Source organism: Phascolarctos cinereus, unplaced genomic scaffold (genome assembly GCF_003287225.1).
Source record: "Phascolarctos cinereus isolate Bilbo 61053 unplaced genomic scaffold, phaCin_HiC Scaffold_3;HRSCAF=262, whole genome shotgun sequence".
Lineage (NCBI taxonomy): Eukaryota > Metazoa > Chordata > Mammalia > Diprotodontia > Phascolarctidae > Phascolarctos > Phascolarctos cinereus.
This window is the reverse complement of record NW_027555736.1, coordinates 243,274,694-243,301,411: the sequence shown is the minus strand read 5'-3', so window position 1 is coordinate 243,301,411 and position 26,718 is coordinate 243,274,694. Positions and strand designations below refer to the sequence as shown.

Sequence of the window (26,718 nt, the reverse complement as noted above, 5' to 3'; positions counted from 1 at the left end):
ACTCTTTTTGGTTTTGGGTAGTCTACTAAATCAGAAACCACCTACATCTTTTTCTAGAAGATTTCTTAAGGCAACTCTTTATTAAACTTAGCACCTTACAAAATTGCACTCAATGGTTGTTCATTAAAACATTTCTCATGCTAGGCAAGCTTATTTGTAGCAAATATATAGGTTATCTAACTTTCATATTATTCGTTATATTATTGATTTAATCAGAAAGTGTGATAGTTTATTTTATTTGCTCATGGCATACATTCTTAAAAGGTTCTTTTAGATCAGTAAAAGGACACGAAATTAGGCCATTAATTCTCAGATACTGTACTTTAAACTCTTAGTTTTTCCCTTTTGATTATTTTTATCTGCAAAAGATGACCATTTGCACATGCCCACAATTTGCTGTCTTCCTAAGAAGTTTTCTCTGTCACTGAATTTTTCATATCCAGTCTAATCTAGAGGTTTTGCTTCAGTTCTGATTTTAAGAAGTTAAGTATGGTGTTTATCCAGGGAACAATTGAGCTGTAATGCCATTTACTTCATTTGCAAAACTAGGCTTGAAGCTTAACTGTTGGGAAAGTTATTCTGGGTTTTTCCATATACTTAAAAATGTTGACAGCTGTGACCTTTCTGGCTATGATATATAACTGTTCAATAGTATCTTTCATCTCACTGTAATGTGAACACTTTTTTCCACTAGCTGGCAATAGAATTTTAATAAGATCTGTTACAGTATTTCAATTGAAACTCTTAGTGTTTGTCTCTCTCACTCTTTGAAAGTGTCATTTAGAGATATTTGGAGGATTTGGAGTACCATAGAAGGCTTCTAGAGCAAAACATTCCCCCCCCCCCAAAAAAAGACCTGCAGAATTGTAGGGAGTGTTGTCCAGAATGTGAAATTTCTTTTGTTATCTCTTTGACCTATATCTTAGTCGATGTCATCAGTCAGTCAGTCAGTCAGCTAACATTTATAAAGTACCTACCAATTGCCAGGCACTGTGTTAGATACTGGTTTGTACATGACTTTTAGATGATTGTTCAGTCAAAAATATGAATGGTGCCTGGTGAGTTTGGTGTGTAGAAGAAGCTATGGTATCAGAAGATGCTGTCAGCTAAAGAAAGCTGAGAAAATGATAATATCTTGAATATATTGTTCATGAAAACACTGGTGATTGAAATAGGAAATTGGAAGAGAAAAATAGAGAGCAGGTGACGTCTAATGGGGATGTTGACAACTGACCAATTCAGGAAACAAATGACAATCAGATTATGTTATGCCTACATACACACATAAATACATACATATGTACATACATGTATACATATGTGTATATATAACATATATGTATGCATAACATATATAATGTATATATACAATCGCAGGTAAAAGTTACTTATGTGATGGGAGGGGGTGAGGAAAGAAGATTGTTTTTTGAGCTGATGAAAGAAAAAGATCAGTCAGTGGAAAGGAGAAACAAGAATGCTTATAGCAGAGGACAAGATGAGCTTAGAGTCTTTTGAAGGAAGTATGACTGCAAAGTAGGGAATAACAAGGGGTTTTGGGGGAGAAAGGGGTGCAGAAAAAAGAAGACTAGGTATGACTTTAAGGTGTAAGTTGAATTTGGAACAATGTGACCCAGAAGATAAGAATATGAGCCAGATTTCCTGTGATATCTTCCATTCCTAAAATTCTGTATCTTGTGGAATTTTTCCTTAGTAAAAATCTGTTTTTTAAAACTTGATAAAAATATAACAACCTCAGATTCAGTAAAGATGAAATCAATTTAAGATTGGTCTTTAATACCACAATGGACAAACTATTTTGTTTTTGGAGGGCTAGTTGTTTTGCTTATTTTGGGGGGAGAATTGGGTCAAATGTTATATTGAAAATGTTCGGATACATAGAAACTCAGGTTTCCTTAAAAGAAAAAATCAGTTATTGTGTTTGAGGGTCACCTTCTTGACTAGAATTGGCCACACTGTCTCTCTATTCTTTTCCAAATCAGTGTCAGTAACACCAGTTCAAAAACAGAAGAATAACGCATATACTTTTTAGGCTCATTAAAGCCACCATGCCTGGCCTGTTGCCAGGAACTCCATCCTGAACATTTATCCAGCTTATTGTGAAATAGTCTGATCAGGGGCAAGGAATGATAACTACATACAGACAGATGGCAAACGCCCTCATAGGATCATAGAACACACGTGGATAAAGTGAGTTTTATTTTTAGTTACTTGTCATGTAACCTGGGGATTTGTTATACTAATGAAGGGTCACTGTGAATAGAATAGTCTTAAGAAAGAATAGCAGCAAAAAAGAAAAGCATTTTTATTGTTATTTCTGCTTCATTTTTGGTTATGATCTGAATCTTACATAAAGTATGTACATTAATTAATATATCAGGAGGTTTAATTTTTTTTAATTAGAAATTTGGATGGGGTATGCCTTTTTCTCTTAATAACTTTGTCATTATAATCAACATCTGCATAGTTTTGAAATTCATGTTTTAAAGATTTATAATTTGTCAAAATGAAATCACATCAGCTAATGGGCTAAAGACATGTTCAGAACAGATACTGAAACAGGCAATTGATTTTGTTACATTCAGAATACCTTAATTGCAGCAATGATTTAATTTAGAACTTAAAATAATTTTCTGTGAGGAAAGAAATATTTGAACATTATTTCCTAATAATTTATTATTTTGATTTTTTATTTATTATATTTAATATTAACACTTAATAAATTATATTTATTATGTTGAATTTATTACACGAATTTGTGTAAACTAATGATTCATACTATATCTCCATTAAGAGATGATTGAATTGAATTAAAACACCCATAGTAAAATCCTGATATTCCATGGTTATTCTATAAAATCAATGTATGATCCTTTTTCCTTAAAAGCTACCCTGAAGGGGCCCCATAGTATCTAGATGTATTAGTAGTACCATGACTATTGCAGAGTTTACACCTCTATTTTTGGAGTCTAGGATTTAATATCTGCAAACATCAGTGCTGGATTCACTGCTCTATTTCCAATTTTGGATGTAGTTGCTTTAAGATTATGTATGTGAAATAATATTTCCCTGATGGTTTTGAGCTGAGAAAACAGACTAGAAAGAGAAATTATTTTTATGGAATTAGTTATCATCTTTTCAATGGGTAGAAATTGCCTGAAACTCTATTTGCTCTGTGTGTGTGTGTGTGTGTGTGTGTGTGTGTGTGTGTGTGTGTATGTATGTGTGTATATGAAATTCCTGTTCATGAAATGGAAACTTGACATACAGCCCTGGCTTGAATAGATAGATAGATAGTGTGAGTGGTGATGTACTGGGGGTGATGCAGTGGGTTCAGATTATGAAGCTGGGCAGTGCAGTTTAAATGTTAGCCTGTAGGCACTTGTAGGTTTTTGAGCATAATTAAAATTATGTTCACTTAATCTGGCAAGCAGCCATGTGTGGGGTAGGTTTTAGGTAAGAAGTTAAGAGACTTTGAATGAATCTAATCACTAAGGGCTTGTACCAGGGTAGTATCACTGGGAAAATGCAGAAGAATTAATGAAGAAATATTTTGAAGAAGAAAATTCCATCTCATGATGGGAGAGAGAGAGAGAGAGAGAGAGAGAGAGAGAGAGAGAGAGAGAGAGAGAGAGAGAGAGGGAGAGAGAGAGAGAGAGGAGGCAGGGAGAGAGAGAGGGGGAGAGAGAGAGAGAGAGAGAGAGAGAGAGAGAGAGAGAGAGAGAGAGAGAGAGAGAGAGGAGGGAGAGAGACAGAATCAGAAAAATTTAAGTCATTAACAAAAGTGGGGAATGGCAAAGAAGAGCTAGTTTAGGTGGAAGAATGGTGAGTTTACTCTCAAAAATGTTGAGTTTGAGGGGACAGCAAAATACACAAAATAGAGCTTATTTTCTAGGCCAAAGATGCAAACTTAATTACAGCCATGAGAGAGATGGACAGGGCTGAGAAGAGGGCCGAGACTATTGACTGCCTATGATTTTCTTTAATAATCATTTTTTTCACTTGCATTATTCAAGTAAGTGATTAAGCCCTATGTTCTTATTCCCTTTATTTTCCTAGCTCTTCTCCTTATTTACTCTATTTAATTCTCCACAACACATCAATTTCTTTAGGCTATAGGGAAGAAAGAAAGAGGACTGATCCATCATGGATTACAGAATAGGGAGAAAGCAAAAAAGCATCTTTGTTCAACCCAAGGGACAGTACAAAGACATGGACCTTTGAAAGGTATAACCTCTTTACCAAATACCACACCTGTCATACCGTAGGATCTATCTTGTTGGGGGAAAAGTCATTAGAATAAGATTCTTTAAGAGATAAGTTTCATTCTTCAACATTTTTTACATCAACATATACTTACTAAGTCTGTAGAATAAATTTGTGAATAGAAATGGAATGATGAATTATGCATTTTACCAAATAGTTGTCAAAGTAATCATGCCCAAAGGTAGGGCTTCTTAACTGTTTTGCGTGTTATAGACCCCCTTGGCAGCTTGGTGAAACCTATGGACCATTATAATAGTGTTTTTCAATAATTGAAGGAAATGCTAAGTTTCAGTTAATGGTTAGTGAAAATAAAAGTATGGTTTTTTTTTTAAACATCTAAGTTAATCTTCTACCGCTGAAGTCTATCCACGGACCCCAGGTTAAGAAACCATTTCCTAAAGTAGTCACTTCATATTACTAGTAGATGTACTTCTCTCTGAAGAAAAATGTAAAGAAAAGTTATGGCGGGATGAGACTTAGTCAACAGTATTTATTGTCTGTTTTGTGCTGGGCAGTGTGCTGAGCACCATTCCTGGTGAAGAGGGAGAGGATGGAGGAGCAACGTGGATGCATATAACTAAGGACAGAGTTAATGCATGGTAACTCTTTGGAGGGTGGTGGTGGAGGGGGTTATAGGCACAAGCAGTCGAAGGTGGAGGGATTAGGAAGGGTCTTGTGTAAGAGTTAGCATTTGAGCTGAGCTTTGAAGGAAACTAACATTTTTGAGAAACAGAGGGGAAGAGAGAACATGTTCCCTTCTTGGGAGATAGCCATATGGAATATGGAATGTTGTGTGTTAGGAAGAGCGGAAAGGCCATTTTGGCTTTCCCATGAAGTACTTGAATGACTGTGTATTGTATGGTTTGTCTTTCATTCTCGAAGAGGATCATGACATTAGGGAGATGATGACATGACTTGCAATTGAATTGAATTTGAGTGAGGAAGGGCTGTGCAAAGTCACCAGCTTCACTTTCTCCTCCGGAGCCATCTAGATCCAGTAGCCAGATATAGATCAGGATTACTGGAGATGGCCCAGGATACAGTGAGAGACCTTGGCCTTTTTAAGCTAAGTTCTTTCCAAGTTATTGCTTTGAGTGACGCAGCACCCATTTAGTGAATAGGGTCAAGGGATGGTCTCTTGACTATCAAGGAAAAAAAATATCAAACTGGGAGGGAAGATCCACAGGGTTGCTGGCCAAAAGAGAAATAATTACTATTCATATTCACTCTGAGCCAGGAGGGCCCCCAAAATTAAGTGGTGCTTGGACAGGGACCTATTGTTGTCCAGTCAATGAGAGCCAGAGTGAGTTGGATTTAAAACATGGTCTTTAAGAAAGAAATCTAGCCAGTAAACCCCAAGTTAACTAGGTATGATTCAGCCATCAAAATTTGCTTTCCTTTGGGCAGAACACCCTCAGGTAAGGGCATGGTACCTCATGTGGGGAGGGGAGAGGAAAGGAGAAGAGAGGACAAACTGAGTTGCCTACTTGGAACTGACCAACTGGGTCCCCACTGGGGCAGCTTGGACTACTCACAGGTTGTTGTTTGTCCTTTTTTCTCCAAGAGGACCATGGCATCAGGGAGATGATGACATGAGTTGCAATTGAATTGGATTTGAGTGAGGGAGGGCTGTGCAAAGTCACCAGCTTTACTTTCTCCTCCAGAGCCATCTGGGTCCAGTGGCCAGATATAGATCAAGATGATTGGAGATGGTCCAGTATTATATGTATAATAAGTTCTGGAAGGATAGGTTGAAATTAGGTCTTGAAGGATTTTAAATAATCATAGAGATTGTATTTGAACTTAGAGTCAGCAGAGCGATTATAACAGATCCTTTTATTAAGCAGATTCAGATATGCAATAAATCAGATTATTCCTCGAATATACTTACAGAAAATAAAGACATAGATAGAGCTTGATAGAGCATCATTTAACCTAGTTATTAGTTCAGTTCCCTCCTGTTCCCTGGCCCCCATCTCGCAGCTGTAGCACTATGAACAGAAGTGCAGGTCTAAAACTACTTAGAAGAAAGTACAGTTTTGTAGAATAGCTATTTTAGAGGGTATCATCATTCATATTGCTAAAGGATTTTCTTGGCTAGATTTAGTGTACTGCATCTTTATGGGTTCTTCTACTGATGCAGGATACAATTCTGCCATGCCTTAATAGGTGATTTCAGAAACTCTTGTGGCCCAAAATATTGACCACCTTGGTGAGAGCTTGTTATTTCTGAGTCTCTGTTAATGTCCTATTTTAATATCTCATTATGGTGTAGAGAGAATAAAGGATCTGGCAGGTCTGTGAGTATGGACTCAGTAGGCCACCTGGGTCCTGAAAGGCCATCATGAAAGCAGTCCTTGGAGGAAATTTATCTCTTTAAATACTTTCATCAACAAAAGGTAGAAAGAAGAAATTGGTGAACTGGATGTACAGTTAGAAAAAACTAGAGAAGCAGTGGCTCAGGAAGCCCAACTAAACACAAAAGTAGAAATTTTGAAAATAAAGAGATAAAGAAAATTTAAATAATGTATCCTTAGAAAAAGAAATTGAACAAGCCATAAATGAATTCCCAGAGAAATAAAATTCTAGTAACAGGTGAATTTACAGGTGAATTTTATTAATTATACAAAAATTCCAGTTTATAATACATTGTTTACAAAATATGGAGAGATCTGTGAAATTTCTTCTATGAAACAAATATATTATTGATACCTAAACTAAGCAGAGACAAATCTGGAGACAATAACCCAATATCCCTAATCAATATTGACAGAAAAATATTGAATTAGTACTACTGGAGAGCCTGTAGCAACGTATAAAAAGGATTATATAGTAGGACCAGGATGGATTTAAACCAGAAATGCTGGGTAAGTTCAGCATTGGGAAAACAATAAACAAAATAGATCATATTAATAATAAAAAACAATCATGCTGTTACGTCAGTTGCAATCACGGGGCATAAGATAGGGAGTTTTATTCATTTAAGCTGGAAAATTTTGCCCAAACAGAACCAGTATAGTTAAAAATAGAAGGGAGACAAGGAACATTTTTTTTTCTTGCAAAATTATGTGATACAGATATGATATCTAAGATAGAGGAAAATGTATTCAAATATGTAAGAACAAAAGCCATTCCCCCGATAGATAAATGGTCAAAAAATTGAACAGGTTGTTTTGAAGAGAACGAATTTTAAAAAGCAGTTATTAAGCATGTACTGTATACCAAGCACTGTAGTAAATGCTGGGAGCAGAAAGGTAGAAATGGCCCCTGCTCTCTCATGGGTGGGCAGCATGTAATTAATAATTACACTACACAGTGTAGATAGAAGGTAATTTCAGAGGGGAGGCACTGCTTGCTGGGAAAACCAGGAAGGGCTTCCTGAAGAAGGAGGTGCTTGAACTTAACTTGAAGAGAAGAATTCCCTAGTGTGGAGGTAAGGAAGGAGAGTGATGCAGGGACACTTTAAATTTTTCTCTAGATCTTCATACCTGTCCCTATATTTTATTTGTACTTATTTTTGTGCATATCATGCATCTCTGAGGCAGCTAGGTGGCGCAGTAGATTCAGTATTGGGCTTGGAGTCAGAAGGCCCTGAATTCAAATTCACCTCAGAAACTTCCTAGGTGTGCGACATTGGGCAAGTCGCTTAACCTTTGTTTGCCCCTGGCGAAGGGAATCCCTCCAGTGTCTTTGCCAAGAAAACTTCATGGACAGAGGTCCACGGGGTCAACAACAACAGCGGTAACAACGACAACAACATGTGTCTGTGCCCCCTGACCCCCAGCTACTTTGGGACAGAGGTTGTTTCGTGTTTGTCTTTGTATCTGTTACTTCCTGGCACATATTAGGTATTTCATAAATGCTTGTTGATTGATGTGGTTGGAGCATATATAGTGTGTGAGTTGAAGTGCTTTAAAAGAAGCATAGAAATATGGAGCACCTTGAATGCCAGGCTTCTTCTAAGTAAGTATTGCTATTAAGACACTCTGATTCCTTTAGCTTTTTAGACTGTTGGACCACCATATTGACTCATTTGGAGACTGTAATCCACTAAATCCCCCTGATTTTTTACATGTAAATTTTTGTCTAGCAATGCCTTCTGTACTTGTGCAGTTGATTTTTTTTTTCCTTGGCTGTAAGTATATATTCTTTGCCTTCTGGAATATGGTATTCCAAACTCTGAAGAAGCTTATGTTCTAATGAGGGATACAACATGCAAAAATCTTATCTACAAGATGTATACAGGGTAAATAAAGGTAATATTGAGCAAAGGCTGTGTAAGGGACTGATGGATGGGAAAAGATTGGGAAAAGTCTTGTGCAGATGGTAGAATTCTAGCAGAGTTTTGTTTTGTTTTGTTTGCTTTTAGGCAGTTGGGGTTAAGTGACTTGCCCAGGGTCACACAGCTAGTAAGTGTCAAGTGTTTGGTCTGAGGCTGGATTTGAACTCAGGTCCTCCTGACTTCAGGGCCAGTGCTCTATCCACTGTGCCACCTTGCTGCCCCTAATTCTAGCAGAGTTTTGAAGGAAACCAGGAGATGGAGGTGAGGAGGGAAAACATTCTAGGTATGGGGGACAACTAGTTCAAAGGTATTGTAGGGCAGATATATCTGAAGATCACTATGTAGGCCAGTTTTACAACTGTATTTAGAGTTTATGGAGGGGAGTAAACCAGTACTTTAAATGCCAAACAGAGGATTTTATACTTCATCTTGGAGATGATAGGGAGCTATTGGAGTTTGAGTAAGAGAGTGACATAGACTACCTTAAGATAAAGGTTGTTTCATGTTGGTCTTTGGAAAATCACCTTTGCAACTGAAGGAAAGTTGGATTGCAGTGAGGAGAGAATTGAGGCAAGGAGATCTGCTAGAAGACTGTTGCAAAAGTCTGGGAGGAAGTGATGAATTCTTGAACTAGAGTTGTAGATGTATGATTGGAGAGAATGATATAAATGTGTCAAGGAGGAGTCAACTCTAAGTTGAGAGCCTTGGTGAGTGGGAGAATGGTAATATCCTTGACAGTAATAGAAAAGATAAGAATAGAAGAGGGCTTGGGGGAAAAAGATAATGAATTCAGTTTTGGACATGTTAAGGTTAGAATGTCTGCAGGACATCCAGTCCAGTTGACCAGTAGGCAGTTGGAGATGCTAGTCTGGAGGTTAGCAATGACGTTAGGGCTGGATAAGTAGATTTGAGAATTCTCAGTAGAGAGATAATAATTGAATCCATGTGAATTGATGAGATCACCAAGTGAAACATTATAGTATTTGAAGAGAAGAGGGCCCAAGACAGAGCCTTTGGGGACACTGAGCATTAGCAGACATGACCTGGATAAAGATCCAGCAAAGGAGACTGAGAAAGAATAGTCAGACAGAAAGGAGGAGAACTAGAATAGAGTCATGTCATGGAAGCTCAGAGGGAAGAAAGTATCAAGGAGAAGAGGATGAATGACAATGTCAGAGGCAGAAGATAGATGCAGAAGTTTGAAGATTGAGAAAAGGCTGTGAAGTTTGGCAATTAAGAGATGGGGTTTAACTTTGAAGAGAGCAAATTCAGTTGAATGATGAGATCAAAAGCTAGACTGAAGAAAGCAAATAGAGGCATCTATTATCCACAGCCTTCTCAAGTTTAGCCACATAAAATGAAGAGAGATATAGCTAGCAGATATGGACAGATAACATGAGTTTGTATCCATTGTTAGAACTGTACTTCTTGATTTGTGTCATGTCACTTAACCCTGTTTGTCTTATTTTCCTCATCTGTGAAATGAACTGGAGAAGGAAATGACAAACCACTCCAGTATCTTTGCTGAGAAAACTCCAAATGGCATCACTGCCCCTGCAGTCCGAGGATCCGTGTTCTAATTCTGCTTCTTATTTTTTCATCTTGTGTGACTCGGATCAGAAGTTCTTTGAAGTCCCTGGTTCCAAGTTTTCTCAAGGAGAATGAGGAGCTCATTGCCAGTAGATTGCTGTTGAGGGCTCTTTCAGCTCTAGAGCTAGGGTCCTATGAAGGCAATGGATATTACTCCCAAGGAGCTGTGTGGAGCTGCGGAAAGAATATGGAATTTGGAGTCAGTGTCTCTGAATGCAAATGCAGCATTTATCTACTGCCTTACTTTAGGCTACCATTTCTTATAACATTAAAAAAAAAAAGACAAGGGCTTGGGCAAAGTGGTTATACTTCTGAGACACATTTTAGCTCAGAATTGGTGATCTTAGGATTTATAAACATTTGTTGGTCTGATTCTCCAGTTTGTATAGTTGGAATCAGTTTATTTTTTCTCTTGATTCTGGGGTCTTCATTTCTTATAAATACTAAAACTAGTCTCACAAAGAGTGCGTCTCTTCTCACCTCAAATATCCAACCAGCTGAAAAAATCTACGCATTCTCTTTGGTTCTAGTGAGCCAGTGCCCTAGTTCCCTGCAGTCCATCCTTCACACACCTGCTCTGGTGATTTTTCCAAAGCATTCCTCTTTCCAGCAAACTGCAGTAGCTCTCCATTACCTTTATGGTCAGTTATGAACCTCTGTTTGTTTTGTGAAAGCCCTTCACAATCTGACCTCAGTCAGCCTTTCTAATATTTTATATAGTTTCCCCTATCCCATTCTCTAGAGTCTAGCCAGATTGGCCATTTTGCTGTTTTCACTTATCTCTCAACCTTTGCACTGGGTAGTTCCCACTTCTCTAATACATTACTTTCTTACCTTTGACCACTAGAATTTCTTGTTTTCTTCAAAGCTGCTTCCAGGAGCCATATTCTATGAGATCTTTCCCTCCTGTCTCCTCCCCTTCTGCCTGGCTGGCACCCATCCCCCAAATTACCTTGTTTTTGGTTTTTTTTAAAAATTTACTCATTTAAGCACATGCTGTTTTCCCAGACAGAATGGAAGCTCAATCTTCATCAGTACATACAAGTCTTCTCATGCTAACTGAATTCTTTATATTAGTTATTTTTTCCCAGGGTGGCTATCTCCTATTGTATGCATATGCCAGTTCATTCACCCTTCCTACAATCAGTGGTCACTCATTTTGTTTCTACTTGTTTTACTAACACAAAAATATTGCTATAAATATTTTGGTATATGGAGGATCTTTCTGTTTTTTACTTCCTTGGGGTGTATGCCCAGGAGTTCATTCCACTTTGAGCTAATAATCTGTCTACAGAATTTTGAACTGCACAATCCTACTTCATTCCTTTTCTGAACTCTTTGAAATCTTTTTTTCTAAAATCTAGGGTGCTAATCAAATATGCTTAGTATTCCCTTCCTTATCTATCACTGACTCTAGGCTCTAGTTATTTCTTTCTCTGTGACCTGTTTTTTTTTTTTTTGGTTAGAGTCAGGACCAGCATACTAGTTTGCCTTATTATTTCCTCCATCTTTACTAAAATGAAATTGTTATCAAAGCAAATTAAGGGAAACTTCTGGTTAATATGACAATCAAAAACTTGTAGAGCAGCCTAGCTCTCATACAGAAACTCCCAAATACACTTTTTTGTTTAGTTTTTTTTTTTTTAGGCAATTGGGGTTAAGTGACTTGCCCGGGGTCACACAGCTAGGAAGTGTCAAGTGTTTGATGTGAGGCCGGATTTGAACTCAGGTCCTCCTGACTTCAGGGCCAGTACCCTATCCACTGCACCACCTAGCTGCCCCCCGAATACATTTTAAAATGGCCCCAGAAAAACCAGTGCTAAAGGCATCTGGAAAAAAAAGACATGGAATGAAGTTCATTTATTTATTTCAGCGCAGGAAGATGTCCAGAAGCGAGTAGAGTGGTCAGACTAGAGAAATCAGTGCCAGCTCAGGTAATCCTAGCAACAATGGAGGCTGGTCAAGGGTTTGAACTAGGGAAACGTCTTTCCACTCTGATATCTGTATTGAGAGCTAACAGAAGATAGGAGAGATAGAAAGCTACGGCAGACTACTGAAAATGAACTTGAAACTTTCAGTACTCTGGACAGTGGTATCACAAGCCCATAACAGTTCTAAGAATAGAGTCCCTGAAGTCATCCCAGCCCTAGCCTGTCAGAACAGAAATAGGGTGTAGGATTAGCCCCAAAAGGCTACTTCACAGGGAAATGGGTCCTACCTGTGTACTTCTCAAGGCACTAGGAACCATTGCAGGAGACAGGATTAACTCAGCTCCTAAGAATCAGTGCCAGAAAAGATGTGTAGGAGGCCTACTAACCAGAGTAGTCTCCAGCATCTTTCTAGGGCCTGTGAAGGCCACAGCAGAGGAGAGATCCAATTCCTGACTAGATCATGTAAAAAGAAGGAAAAAGAGTACAGCCAAGGCCCAAACCTGTAGTAATCTAAGAGACTGAGGCAGAAACTGGGTATTATGGCAGAATGTTAGGCCTAATTCTAACCACCCCGTGCAGATTAACAGTGGCAGTGGCCTCTGAACTTAAGGGAGAAGACCAAACAAGACCAAGTACCATCCAGGAGTACCAGAGGAGATTAACTTAAAACCCAAATCCCCATCCAATGTGTCAAGCTGAAAATATGAGTAAACAGAAGACACCAAAATGGGGGGGTGAAGAATGTGGGTTAAGAGAAGCTAAAGAGGTAAAACCCAGAAGAAAAATGTAATTTCCACAGCTACAAGCAGTGCTTTGGAGGGGGAGGGCAATCAGTTGCCACAAGTATTATAGAAGTAACTGGAAGACGTTAAAGACAAGATGAAAAATGAAAGGAGGAATGAGAGAATTAGGGAGGGAAAAAATGAAAGTAGAATTAATAAATTAAAATAGAAAGTGGAAAACTACCTAGGTAGTGGACTTCTTGAAAAGAAATGACTTGATCAGATAAGGAATATTAAAATCAAGTGAGAAGATTTAAAAAAAAATAGAAGATATATCCACTAGTTTGAGGAAAGGCATTTAAAATTTATCAGACTCCTCTTGAAAACCATAACTAAAGAAAAAATTTGGACAACATATTTCAAGAAATCATAAGAGAAAACTGTCCAGATCTATTAGAATCAGAGGGTAAAGTGGAAAGAAAAAGAATCTACCAGTCACTTTCTCATAGGAAAACACTAAGGAATGTCGTAGCCTACATTCAGAGTTCCAAAGCAAAGGAAAAATACTTCAAGCAGTCAGGAAGAGTTTAAATACTCAGAAACCACAGACAGGATCACATAAAGGCTGTGCTGAAACTACCTAAAAGAGAGAAAATCTTGGAATATAGCTTTCAAAAAGGCAAAAGATGAAGGCTTACAACCAAGAATGACTTAACCTTGCAAAACTGAGTATAATCCTACAAGGGAAAAAGTGCATCTTTAATAGAAAAGAGAATTTTCAAGCATTTCTAATGAAAAGATCAAAGTTGAAGAGAAACTTTGGACTAAAGAGAAACCTAGAAAGGTAAATAGATTTGAGCAACTGAAAGGGGCTAAACAGTGATGAAATGCTACATTCTAATAAGGGAAGAAGAGACAAGTGTCCCTTCATCACTTTTTGTCTTCAGGGAGTTCAGTAAGACATACAGAGGACCGATTTTTGTGCTTGTTCTGTTTGTTGGATTTAAGAAAGAACAGAGGAAAAGGTAAAGGAATATACTAAGGAAGAAGAGGAACCTTTTTCCTAAATATGGTGTACTAGAAGAGCAGTGAGTTTATAAACATGGTGGAAAGAGTGGGGAAAGAGTGAGTTTTTCAGGTCCTCACTTTTATCTGAACTTGATAGAGATTGGTTAACAGGGGTGGGGAACCTGTGGCCTTGAGGCCACATGTGGCTTTCTAGGTCCTTGACTGTGGCCTCAGTCAAAGAGTCCAAGTTTTACAGAACAACTCCTTTTATTAAGGGGATTTTTTTCTGTGAAGTTTGGGTTCAGTCAAAGCGCTGCACTTGAGGACCTAAAGGGCCACATATGGCCTTGAGGCTGCAGGTTCCCCCCTCCCGGACCAGTTTGGTGTAGATATACATTAAACTCAACAGGGAAATGATCAGGAACAGGAGAAGGGAAGGGAGAGATGAAGAGGGAGAGTAGAGTCAGGGAATAATTTGTCATAATCAAGATAAATTTCAATTTGAGTGTTGATTAATAAAGAGAAGAATGAAAAGAGAAAGAAGTATAAGAAACAAATCAGGATCTGAACTTGGTAAAGAAAGGAGGCATTGTTGATCAAGTTACTTTTCTTTGTAAAGAGAGTGCCAGGAAGAAAAGAGGAGAAAGTATAAAGGGATATGATAGAGGGAAATCTGCAACTAACAAACGAAGCTGCAATTTGCTTAGCTATTCCCCAATTCATGTACGTATAGATTTCCAGTTTTTTTGCTATTATAAATGTTGCTATTGTAAACATATTTGTAGCAATGATTCTATACCTCCTTAGGGTTATTGGGTGAAATTTATTTTCCTGAATGGTTGGACCAGGTTTTGATTTTCTGCTTCTTTGCATTTTACTTTATGAATTTTTATGCCCTAGTGTATATTAGTTTTTAAACTATGAAAGTAACGCTAAAGTCACTTAAAATTAAGTCCTTATTCCCTTGGTCTTTATGCAGTTCTCAACCTTTCTTTTAAGAATTTGGCTATACCACTTGGAGCATAGAGTTAATGTTAATCAATATATATTCCCTCCTCATGTCTGTTGGTGGCATCTGTGTGTAGTTGCTTTACATGACATTTGAACTATGGTTTTTCTCTTCCTGTGGTGGATTATATTCAGTTTTGTATCATAGGCGATTTGATGAACTAAAACTTGATTTCTCTCTTTTTTTGATGTGTCAAATTCTAATTTTTTTCATATTCTCATTGAATAATCTGATATGATTTGAATGGGTGTCTGGGTGTTTTTTTTTTATCCCTACTGTTTTTCTTCCCTGCTGTTTGAAAGATTCTCTTTTTTAAGCTCTGAAATTTGGTTACTTCACATTTAGGTGAGTTAAATTCAGTATTCCACAAAGTTGGTGTCTTAAAGAGTCTATTGATTTGCACTCTGCTCTCTGCTTCCAATACCAACAGGCATTTTTCTTCTTTGATTTTCTAGTAATGTGGTATTCAGGCTGTGTTTCGTCATAGTTTTCTGGATGATCAGTAAATTCTCAGATTGTCTTACCAAACTGTGGTCTTTACTTCTGTTGCTTTGTTTTGCAGAAATCTGAGGTCCACTTCCAATTATGCTGCTTTAAAATTTTTCTTTGTTGGTTGTTTTGCTGTTCTGGCATTTTTGTATTCCCATTTAGGCCATTTCAGTTCTCTGAGTGCCTACTACTGATTTATTGAGATTTTCCACTGCCTTATCTAAGCTATTGATCTTTATGCTTGTCTTTTTGTATTGTTCTTTCAAATATTTCATTTCTATACTTACAGATGCCAAGTCTCCTTTTATATCTCTCATTGTGTCTTATGACAAAGTTCCTTCTCATTTTTTTTTAGTTAATTTTCTTCTGGAGATTTTGCCTTGCTTTGTTTTATCCCTTAGCATTTAATTACTGTACTGGGACTTTTCTTTTCTTTTCTTTTCTTTTCTTTTCTTTTCTTTTCTTTTCTTTTCTTTTCTTTTCTTTTCTTTTCTTTTCTTTTCTTTTCTTTTCTTTTCTTTTCTTTTCTTTTCTTTTTTCTTTTCTTTTCTTTTTTCTTTTTCTATAGTTTTTATATTTTTAAATTTTTTAATATGAATTTATTTATTTTTAGTTTTCAACATTCACTTCCACCAAGTTTCAGATTTTCACCCCATCTCCCCCCTCACCCCACCCCAAGATGTCATGCATTCTGAATATCCCTTCCCCTAGTCTGTCCTCTCTTCTATCTTTCTCCCCTTCTTTTATCCCCTTCCCCTTCTATTTTCCTGTAGGGCAGGATAGACTTCTGTTCCCCATTTCCTATATTTCTTATTTCCCAGTAGCATGTGAAAACATTTTTTTAAACATATGTTTTTAAAACTTTAGGTTTCAAATTTTCTCTCTTCCTCCCTCCCACCACCCTCATTGAAAAGGCAAGCAACTCAATATAGGTTGTACATGTGCAGTTATGCAAAACATTCCATAGTAGACATGTTGTGAAAAACTAACTCTATTTCCCTTAATCCTATCCTGCCCTCCCATTTATTCTATTCTTTCTTTTGACCCTGTCCCTCCTCAGAAGTATTTACTTCTGATTACCCAATCTTCCCTCCTCTCTATCATCCCCCTGCTCTTTTGTTCCCTTTTCCCCCTCTTTTCCTGTAGGGTAAGACAGATTTCCATATCCAATTGAATGTGTATGTTATTCCCTCCTTAAGCCAAATCCTATGAGAATAAGATTCCCTCATTTCTTCTCACCTTCCCCTGTTTCCCCTCCACCATAAGAACCTTTTCTTGTCTGTTTTTTTTTTGTGAGATAATTTACCCCATTCTACCTCTTCCTTTCTTCTTCTCTGAGTATAATCCTCTCTCATCCCTTAATTTTATTCTCCAGATATGACCCCTTAATCTTCAACTCACCCTGTGCCCTCTATCTATCTATCTACATATACATACATATAATTTTTTTCCTCCAACTACGCTGATACTGACACAGGTCTCATGAGTTGTAAATATCATCTTTCCGTGCAGGAATGTAAATAGTTCAATCTTAATAAGTCTCTTATGATTTCTCTTTCCTGTTTACCTCTTCATGTTCCACTTGAGTCCTGTATTTGAAAGTCAAATTTTCTATTCAGCTCTGGTCTTTTCATCAAGAATGCTTGAAAGTCCTCTATTTCACTGAATGACCATTTTTTCCCCTGAAGGATTATACTCAGGTAGGTAATTCTTGGTTGTAATCCTGTCTCCTTTGCCCTCCGGAATATTATATTCCATGCCCTGTGGTCCTTTAATGTAGAAGCTGCTAAATCTTGTGTTATCCTGATTGTGTTTCCACAGTACTTGAACTGTTTCCTTCTGGCAGCTTGTAATATTTTCTCCTTGACCTGGGAACTCTGGAATTTGGCTACAATATTCCTAGGAGTTTTCCTTTGGGGATCTCTTTCAGGAGGAGATCTGTGGATTCTTTCAATTTCTATTTTGCCCTCTGGTTCTAATATATCAGGGCAGTTTTCCTTGATAATTTCTTGAAAGATGATGTCTAGGCTCTTTTTTTGATCATGGCTTTCAGATAGTCCAATAATTTTTAAATTCTCTCTCCTGGATCTATTTTCCAGGTCAGTTGTTTTTCCAATGAGATATTTCACATTGTTTTCTAATTTTTCATTCTTTTGGATTTGTTCTACTGTGTTGTGATTTCTCATAAAGTCACTATCTTCCAATTGCTCTATTCTAATTTTTAAGGAAGTATTTTCTTCAGTAAGCTTTTGGACTTCCTTTTCCATTTGGCCAATTTTGCTTTTTAGGGCATTTTTCTCCTCATTGGCTTTTTGGACCTCTTTTGCCATTTGGGTTAGGCTATTTTTTAAGGTGTTATTTTCTTCAGTATTTTTTTGGGTCTCCTTTAGCAAGCTGTTGACTTGTTTTTTCATGATTTTCTTGCATCACTCTCAGTTTTTCCTCTACTTCCCTTACTTGCTTCTCAAAATCCCTTTTGAGCTCTTCCAAGGCCTGGGACTGATTCATATTTTTCTTGGAGGCTTTGGATGTAGGAGCTTTGACTTTGTTGTCTTCTTCTGGTTGTATATTTTGATCTTCTTTTCACCAAAGTAAGATAATATAGTCTGACTCTTTTTGCACTGCTTGCTCATGATCCCGGCCAATTACTTGAGTTTTAAACTCTTTGTTAAGGTAAGAGTCTGCTTCCAATGTGGAGAATGTACTGTCCCAAGCTTCGGGGGGTTTGTACAGCTGTTTTCAGAGATACTTGTAGGGACCTGTAAATTTTCAGTTCTTCCAAGGTGGTATGATAAGGGGCAAGGTGTTTACTCCTTTCCTGGCCTGTGATTACAAGTACTCCTTTCTGTCCTGTAACTGTGAGGAGGTGTTCCTCTCCACAGACACTACAAGCTCCACCATGCCAGCGCTTCTCCTCACCCCAGCACCGCAGCCCAGAACTGTGACCCAGATCCAGACACGGGCAAAGCAAGAGATTCCTGCCTCAGCACTGGCAAAGAGATCCCTGCAATCCCTCTCTGATCAGCCACTGGATTCCCCCTCAGTCTGTGGGCCGGAAGCTCGGGAAGCAGCTTCCCCCCCCCATGCTGTTGGGGAATGGAGCTGAAACCCTGCCTTCCTTTCTCAGCACCGACAGAAACAGACTTTTCCCACTGACCTTCTAAGTTGTCTTTGGCATTGGTGGATTGATGAGTCTGAAAACCCCCACAGCTGCCCGAGATTCATTCCTCTGAGGCCTGCTCCAGGTTCACTGAGGCCTGTGCGCCCATGTGGCGCTGCTCTGCGCTCCCAGCCTGGCGCCATACACCTTTCTGATCAATCATCCAGGTTGTCTTGGGCTGGAAATTTGTTTCACTCTGTCTTTTTTGTGGGTTCTGCTGCTTCAGAATTTGTTTAGAGCCATTTTTTATGAGTATTTGGAGGGGTTTGGGGAAGAGCTCAAGCAAGTCACTGCTTTCACTCCGCCATCTTGGCTCCGCCCCTCTCTTCTTCTTCTTTTCCTCCTCCTCCTCCTCCTCCACCTCCTCCTCCTTCTCCTCCACTTCCACTTCAGCTTCTCTGTTTACTTTTCCTGTGAGGGTTTCCCTGTAAGCATTTCTTCACTTTGGGGATACATTTATTGCTCTTTTGAGGTGATGAGTTGATGGTGTTCAAGTGATGCTCAGCCATGTTACCACAGTTCTACATTATTATTTGTTAAATTTCTTTTTCCTGTTAGCCAGTTGAGTAGTGCTTGACTCCCCTCCTCGTGTATAATCTCTCTCTAGTAAATGCTATATTCTCTTTATAGTTTCCTTTTTCTAGATGAGGAAACTCAGGGAGATAAATCTGGTGGTTGAGGTTCCCAATATGCAGCTTTCTTTAGAATAATTGGAGCTCTTCCATTGCCTGATAACTCTTCATATATTATACTACTACATGTTTTCTTTGTTTAAAAATATAATGCACTTTGAAACCATGAAAAGAGTTTTATGTATTCTATATATTCTCAACTGATCTGCATGCTCTGTGGTATGATTTCAAGAAATAATCATTTTTGAGGCATATTGGTTGGACTAGATGTGAAGTCAGCTGTTCCATCTTCTACCTTGTTTTAAGAAAGATGTAAACCTTGCCACTTAAAAACCTACTGCATTAATACAGAAATGATGAATCAATAAATTGAATCATTACTATATCAATTAGTATAGTTGAAAGAAGACTGAACTTTGCATCAGAAGTTTTTTCACATTGCAGTTCTTGAAACTGGTCAGTTAAACCTAGGTTCAGATCCCATCTTGGATACATATGGCCTGTCCATCTTAGGATAAGTTGTTATATCTCCCTGAGTTTCAGTTTCCTCATATATAATATGAGTAGATTGGACTAAAGAGATTCTGAGGTCCCTTGAACTTTTAGAGCTGTGAAGTTAATTGACCTCTGAGCCTGTTTTCTCATCTTGAAAATGGAGATAATAAAACTACCCTACAGAGTTGTTAGGATAAAATGAGGGTGTATATAAAATGCTCAAGAATTGTAAAGTGATATACATGCTATCTGAAGCAGCATGGACTAGTGGATAGATTGTTCTTTTGGGATTGTGAAAACTTGAGTTCAAATCCTTTCTCTGATACTTGCTAGTTGTATGACTATGGATAAGTCACTTTACTTTTCAGAGCCTCAGTTTTTTCATCTGTGCAATGCAGAGTACTTATAGTGTTAAGTATGAAGTATGAAGATTGAATAAAATAATACATATAATAGTCTTTGCAAATTTTGAAAGAAATATCTTAATGGTCCCTCTGTTGTTGGTGTTTCTAACCCTATGGGGGTCTTTCTCTTTCTATTTTTCTCCTTTTTTGGGAGCGTAAATTTTTGTGCCATCCTTTAGTTATGGTATTTGTTTACTTTTCTTGTATTTCTATCGTCCAGGGTGTTTGCAAAGAAAATTTTTTTTAGTCTTTTTTTTCCTTCTAGGAATACTTTAAAAGCCTTTTATTGAATGTCCATCTTTTTTCATTTATGATTAAGCTTGTGTTTGCAAGATAGGTCACTTTTAGGTTGCAGCTTGAGCTCCTTGGCACTTCACGACATACTATTCCATTTTCTTCTGAGGTTTCTGGGGGTTATAGAATAGTTTTGTGTCAGTCGAATTTCCTTTCCTTGTATATTTGAAGGTCTTTCTCATGGTTGTTGTAGAAGTTGTTGCTTGTTCTTAGAATTGCTTAATTTAACTACTATGTGTCTTGGAGTTTGTAGCATAGGGTTTTCTTCGGTAGGTGATCTGTGGATTCTTTTGGTTAACATCTCGTCTGTATTCAGAAGTTCTGAGCAGTTTTGTGGTATTATTTCTTGCATTATGATTTTTGGGGGGTTAATTTTATTTTGTTATATTCTTCTTGGAGACCTAAACTCCAAAAGTTGTCTCTCTGCATCCTATCTTCAAGATCGATATGTTTTGCTTGTCACAGAGACAATATTTTCTCTTAACATTATTCCTTTTTTTTGCTCCTCTTTTTCCAGCTTGCTTTGCATTTCCAGTTAGTTGTTTTCTCTTTTGTTTTGTTTTGTTTTGTTTTTTTGCAGGATTTGCCTCTGTAGATTTAAGATTTTCTCTTCTGCTGATTATTTTTGCTGTGAAGGTCATAAATTCTTCTTTGACAATTTTTATTTCTCTCTTGATGGGAACGTCTTGCTGAGTTTCCATGTTCTCTTGGGGATCTGTAGGGTCCCTTACCTTATCAGGAGTTGATTCCTTTTTTTTTTTTTTGGTCTTACAGAGATTGTATTCAGAGATTGCTGGACTTGTTCAGATGATTTGGAGAGCATATTCCCTTCTGTTAATACTTTTCCTGTTGACATATTGGCTTGTGCTCAGGATTTTTAACTGAGATTTTTGCTAATTCCAGTCTTTTTTCCTTAAATTTCCTTGCTGACTTTTTACTCAGTCCCCTTTCATGGTAGTTTCCCTAAGGGCTGGATCTCAAAGCTGTCTCAGCCTCGTCCTATACTGGAGAATTGACTTCACAACTGTTTGACCTCAGCTGGATGCCAGTCCCTTTTCCTTCAAGCTTAGCGTTACCTTCTCTTCCCCTCACCCCAATACGCTAGCAGTCAGCCTCATTTTTTCTCTTCCGTATTTCTCTGGTTGAATACTACCATGCTACATTAGGGGCACTGCTGTCCCAGGCAGAGCTTGCTTGTACTTCCCCTGCACAGGCTTAGGGGTTGGGGGAGGGCACAGTTGAGTTCTGTTGCTTGTTGCCTCAGAATGGTAGAGAGAGAGCACGTGTGGGGGGTGGGGGTTAGTTGGCAGAGACTCTAGCATCAGCCATCAGAGAATTTCTCGGTGGATCCCAGATCATGAAGTGGATTGTGCTGCCCTGCCAAGACATTGGAGCTGGTGGGGGAGGGGTATGGAGCAAACACTTGAGGACTAAGGTTTATTTGATGGTCATTGATTGTTACCTCATTAGGGTTTTTCGTGTTGTTGGATCATGGAGAAAGCTGCAGTTGCTTTTCCTTTGGCTCATAATTCTCATTTTGGAAACATTTGAGAGGTCATGAGGATTGGAGAAGATGTCTCGTCCTCCATTGTGCTGTCATATGACCCAGAAGTACTCTTTGCAAACTTTGAAATACTGTACAAATGTTAGTTATCTTCATGATGGGCCAGGAGTTACATGGTCACTACATGTGTATAATTTGCCTATTTTGTCTTATTGGTAGAAATTGGAACAAGGAGATTTTTTTATAAAGGGCCTTAAAAATGACCATTACTGTTGTGAAATAAAGCAAGTATATTTTTCTTCTAGGCAAATTGTAATATATTGATGAGTAAAGCTGTGCTGTTATAGAAATTTGAATTTTGGCAAAATGCTTCTCTTTTTATAAACCCTAGATAGGTTTTGGGTTTCTCTCCTCTTCCCGTTTTTGTTCAAATTTTAATTTATGTTAATGACTGTAATTTCAGTTAAAGTTGATCTAGAATAGATAACCACAGACTTTATACTCCTGATGTCCTCTAGTGGGGCTAAATAGTGCTTATGTCTCCAAGTCCTTATTCCTTCTTAAAGCAGTTCGATGTAGTTAAAAAAAAAACCCAAACATTTGGACTCTGGGAACTTTAGAGTCTAGTCCTGGCTCTGAGACCATCAGCATAAACTTGGGCAAATCACTTCATTTCTTCCAAACTTCAGTTGACTTATTTGTAAAATGAGAGAGCTAACTTAGATGATTTCTAAGGTCCCTTCTAGCTCTAAATTCTGTTATTCTTTAACTAATTGTACAGATCCATTGATGTCACTGAATGTCATTGTTAGCTTAGGCAGAAGAAAAGGGGAAATGGGGCAGGGGATTAAAAATATGGTAAAATGTGAGAAAAGAGGGAGTCAATTTTCATCTCCATGAAGAAGCTGATGGAGTAGAACATTGGACTTGGACTCAAAAGACTGCAGTTGGCTTCATTCGGCCAGTTCTGCTGCAGTCACAAATGTATGATTGTATGAATAAGTCTCAGATTGTATGAATTTAGTCTCAGTTCTCGCCTCTGTGAAATGAAAGAGATCTTTTCATTTCCCACCCTTTGTAGGGTCTTCAAGCTAAGAATGATTTTTACATTTTTAAATAAAATTAGGCTGAATTTAGCCCTTGGGCTAGTTTGCTGACCCCCTGACCTATGTAGTATGACCTCAGCTAAAGTTTTGGGGGTTTGGGGAGTACAACATTTAAGTACTCTAAATAGGAGTTGGTATATAGTCTTTGCTCTGTCATTTACTAGTAGATCCCCTCTGTGAGTAACTCCAAAATGAAGGCTTGAACTAGATAATTTCTAAGATCTCTTCAGCGTATGCTCTATGCTTTTTTTCTCCCACTGCTTAGAGTTTGAAGGGCTTTTATTTGGAAGAGGAATTAGAGCAGGAAGGTGAACAACTGGGTTTAAACACCAAGGTCCCTTGAAATTTATAGGTCTTTGAGAAGATTTGTACTTCTTTAGCAGGCACAGAAACAACTGAGTTTACCAGCTAGTTAACAAGAATAACTCCTTAAAGTAGAAAGCTATCAAACGCCATATTCTTACCTAGCCCAGCACTACCCTCTTCCCTTTCCTGGGGGTGGCCTCTTCAGCCATTTTAGGAGGCTTCTGTCAGTCAGGGCTGGTGTCCACAGCCTCTCTGGGGACTTGTGTCCTGAAGTCTGAGTCCCACCTCCCACTATCCCACTGTCCCATTCCCCAACTCAGTTTATCTTTAAAAAGTTAATTTGAGGATGCCTTTTCTGTTGCTTGGCAAGGGGTATCTTTAGCTGTAGTGATTATCAGGGGTGGATTGAGGCTGCAGGTTTCCCACCCCTGGTAGTCACCAGAGCAGGTTCCCTACCCCTGGATTAGACTAATACGGCTTGGTCCCAGGAGATATAATTAGGATTAACAAGTAGAAGTTATAGAGGGGCAAATTTTTATTCTGTGTAAGGAGAAACATAACAATTAAGAGTTTCAGAAGGCACAAGTGTTGGTGTGTTCCCCATCACTAACGAGGTCTTCCAGGGGAGCCTAGACGTCCGCCTGTAAAAAGGGTTTCATTCCAAGGGTGGGTTGAATTAGCCAACCAGGAAGGTTCTTTCCAAGTCTGAGATTCCATGATCTTAACCTCACAGCTATGAGGGGGAAAGTACTGTGGAAATTGAAGCTGAATAGAATGAAAATCAAGAACTGATTTATCTTTGTATCTTCTTCCAGGGCCTACCTTGGTGAATTGCCGTGTAGATATAAAACTATAAGAGACATAAAAGAAATAGATGGGGAAAAGTCAACTAATAGCACTTTTCTCAATGGGAGGGCAAGATGGTGTAAAGGAAAGAATGGTGAACTAGTAGCAGGAGGTCTGGCTGTGTCTCTAGCTGTGTGACTTTGGGCAAGTCTCCTAAGTGTGCTGTGCCTCAGTTTCCTTTTCTGTAAGCTGGTGTCAGTGGTAATGGATCTCTGAGGCCTCTTCAAGCTCTGTTAATCTTAAATCACCTTAAAATTCTAAGAGCAAACTCAGTTGGCAGGTGATGGTTGCCTCTGTCTGTACAGTGAATTGCGCCCCCTTGTGGTAAGAAAATCATAAATACCATCTGCTGCTTTTTTTTTTACACTATTTACCCGTTAATGTATCTAGTCTCCATTTCTTCCTGTTTTTATATTTTTCTTACAGTTTCTTTTTGGTGTACATTGCAGTCCTTCCCACCTTTAACTTGGTTTACACTTTTCTGCTGTTTATTATAAAACCTTTAATATAAATAAAGATTGTGATACTTTTTGAAAGCCTTTTTCCATTATAATTTTGGTGCTGAATTTGGCTTGCATAGAATTGCAGACTTTTGGGAGTTGGAAGAGACTTTGAAAAGGGTCTAGTCCAATCTCCTCAACTTACAGATGAAGAACTTAAGACTCCAAATGCTTAATTAGGTGATTTGTTTAAGGTTATACTGCCAGTTAGTTGAAAAACTAGGGCTACCACTACGATTTGTTTATTTTAATTCATGACTTTTTCCTGAATGCCACACTGCCTCTCAGAAATTTTATATTTTGTCCTAAGACCTTTGAAGTACTTTCTGTTCTGAATTTTTTTTGGTTATTCTATGAATATTATTGAAAATATAAACTGTAAATTTGTTTTCAAGGTTTTGTTTTTGGTAACACTTCTTTTTGTCTAAATGATCAGCTAAAAAGGATAAGAGCCTTCAACACCCATTTTATCTTAGCCACCTGTCTCTTTTAATGAACTTGAGGGAGGGTCAGGAATGGAGGGGTTTAGGGCAGAAAGGGGGAAGGGTTGAGATCATGTATCCTGGATAAGCACAGAGCTGTCATTACTTATTTGATAATCCACTTAAACCTTAGATGTGAAAGAACAAGGTTTCATAGAAGACACAGTATTTACAAGTTTACCACTTAGACTCTTGGGTAGACAGCAGAATTATTTTTTGTTCACTTAAGTTCGTTTTATTCATTGACAAATGCCAAGTTGGCACTAGATAACAGCCTCTAGTTATCTTTGTAAAATAGTTTTCAAATAGTACAGACGTCACCCTAAAACCAAACATATAATATTATAGAGGCTTGGAGAAGGCAATAGAATGAACATCAGATTTGGTATCAAAATCTGGGTTCAAAAAACGTGGGTTTCAACTTTGACACTTAATAGCTTTGTGACTTTGAGTAAATTTACATAATTTCTTTAAGTTCTAGTTTCCTCATATATAAAATGAGATAATAATACTTGTACTTTCTACCTTAATATAATGTACTGTAAGGATCAAATGACATTGCAGTAAAGTGATCCAGAAATTCAAATTGCCGTTGCATTTATGCAAGATGTATAACAGTCTGGTCTGGGTCTGCAACACAGCTGATGTTTACAGGGAAGCTCCTTAGAAATTCTTGATATTAAAGGAGAGATACATTGAGGACAGATGTAGTCTGTGACACAGTCACCTGGGTCCTTTTTTGTCCTGATCCAGGATGTGGCACCACATACTTGAGGTCCACCCAGGAGCTGATCACCTCTGACAGTACTGAAAACTCACCTGAGGAGCTGCTTGAGCTTACACTTTTTATTCTCAGGATGACAAAGGCAACTGGAGCCCTTTACAAATAAGTGTACTAGTCTAAGATAAACATAATCCAGGAGTCTTTGAATATATTAACCATGAATAAGTTAGAGCAAGCTGTATGCAGAGGTTGGACAGTTATTTTGGTACTCATTGGGGTTGTAATTATGAACTCTATCAAAGTCATTCTAGCTATTTCTGTCCATGGAAGGGTATCCACTCTGTGCAGCCTAAATTAGCATACCTCCGAGTTGTACTTTGTATAGACGGGAGTGTTTACTGGATTATTGGGTGGATGAAAACCCAATAATCTCTTCCTAATATTTTATTCCGCCACGCTGTTGTGTGGAAACTGCTTGTGCTTGGGAAGCAGAGTGAAGGTTCTGGACAGTTCTGCTGAGCTAAAAGAGCATTGACCATCTGCCCTAGGATGAATTACTCTGTTGTGGAATACGTTTCATTCATTCTTGGAGAGGCTCATCCCTGAAGCTGGTGGAATTTAGAATGAGTTGGCAGTAAAGATTCTTACACTGAAAACTGAAGGGTCAGAATAGAATTTTCAGTTGATTGATATGTCTGAGATCAAGATTGTTACTACAAACTAAATACTTAGTTAACATTTCATCTCAGTCTCTGAAATAGTTGGATAAGTGAAGTACTTAATGTCTTTGTAAATAGCCTCATTGCATTGTATAGTTCTGGTCATTCTACCAGATTGTTTTTAGGGCCTTTTTTGGTATAGACCAGGATGGGGAACCTGTGGCCTTCAGACCATGTGTGGCCCTCTAGGTCCTCAAGTATGGCCCTTTGACTAAGTGCAAACTTCACAGA

The 26,718-nt window shown here is 38.1% G+C and overlaps 1 protein-coding gene across 4 annotated transcripts in view; it reads left to right on the top strand.

Moving 5' to 3' along the window:
• PPP2R5E (protein phosphatase 2 regulatory subunit B'epsilon) overlaps window positions 1-26,718 on the top strand; it is a 163,756-nt gene that overhangs the window by 91,550 nt on the left and 45,488 nt on the right. Inside the window, exon 1 of one of the 4 annotated variants that reach the window (XM_020986510.2) lies at window positions 21,597-21,735. The exons of the other annotated variants lie outside the window; for them this stretch is intronic. Coding sequence (XP_020842169.1) covers window positions 21,658-21,735 — 78 coding nt within the window. The 5' untranslated portion in view covers window positions 21,597-21,657. Of the gene's footprint in view, window positions 1-21,596; window positions 21,736-26,718 lie in introns of those variants that run through there. 4 annotated transcript variants of the gene reach the window in all.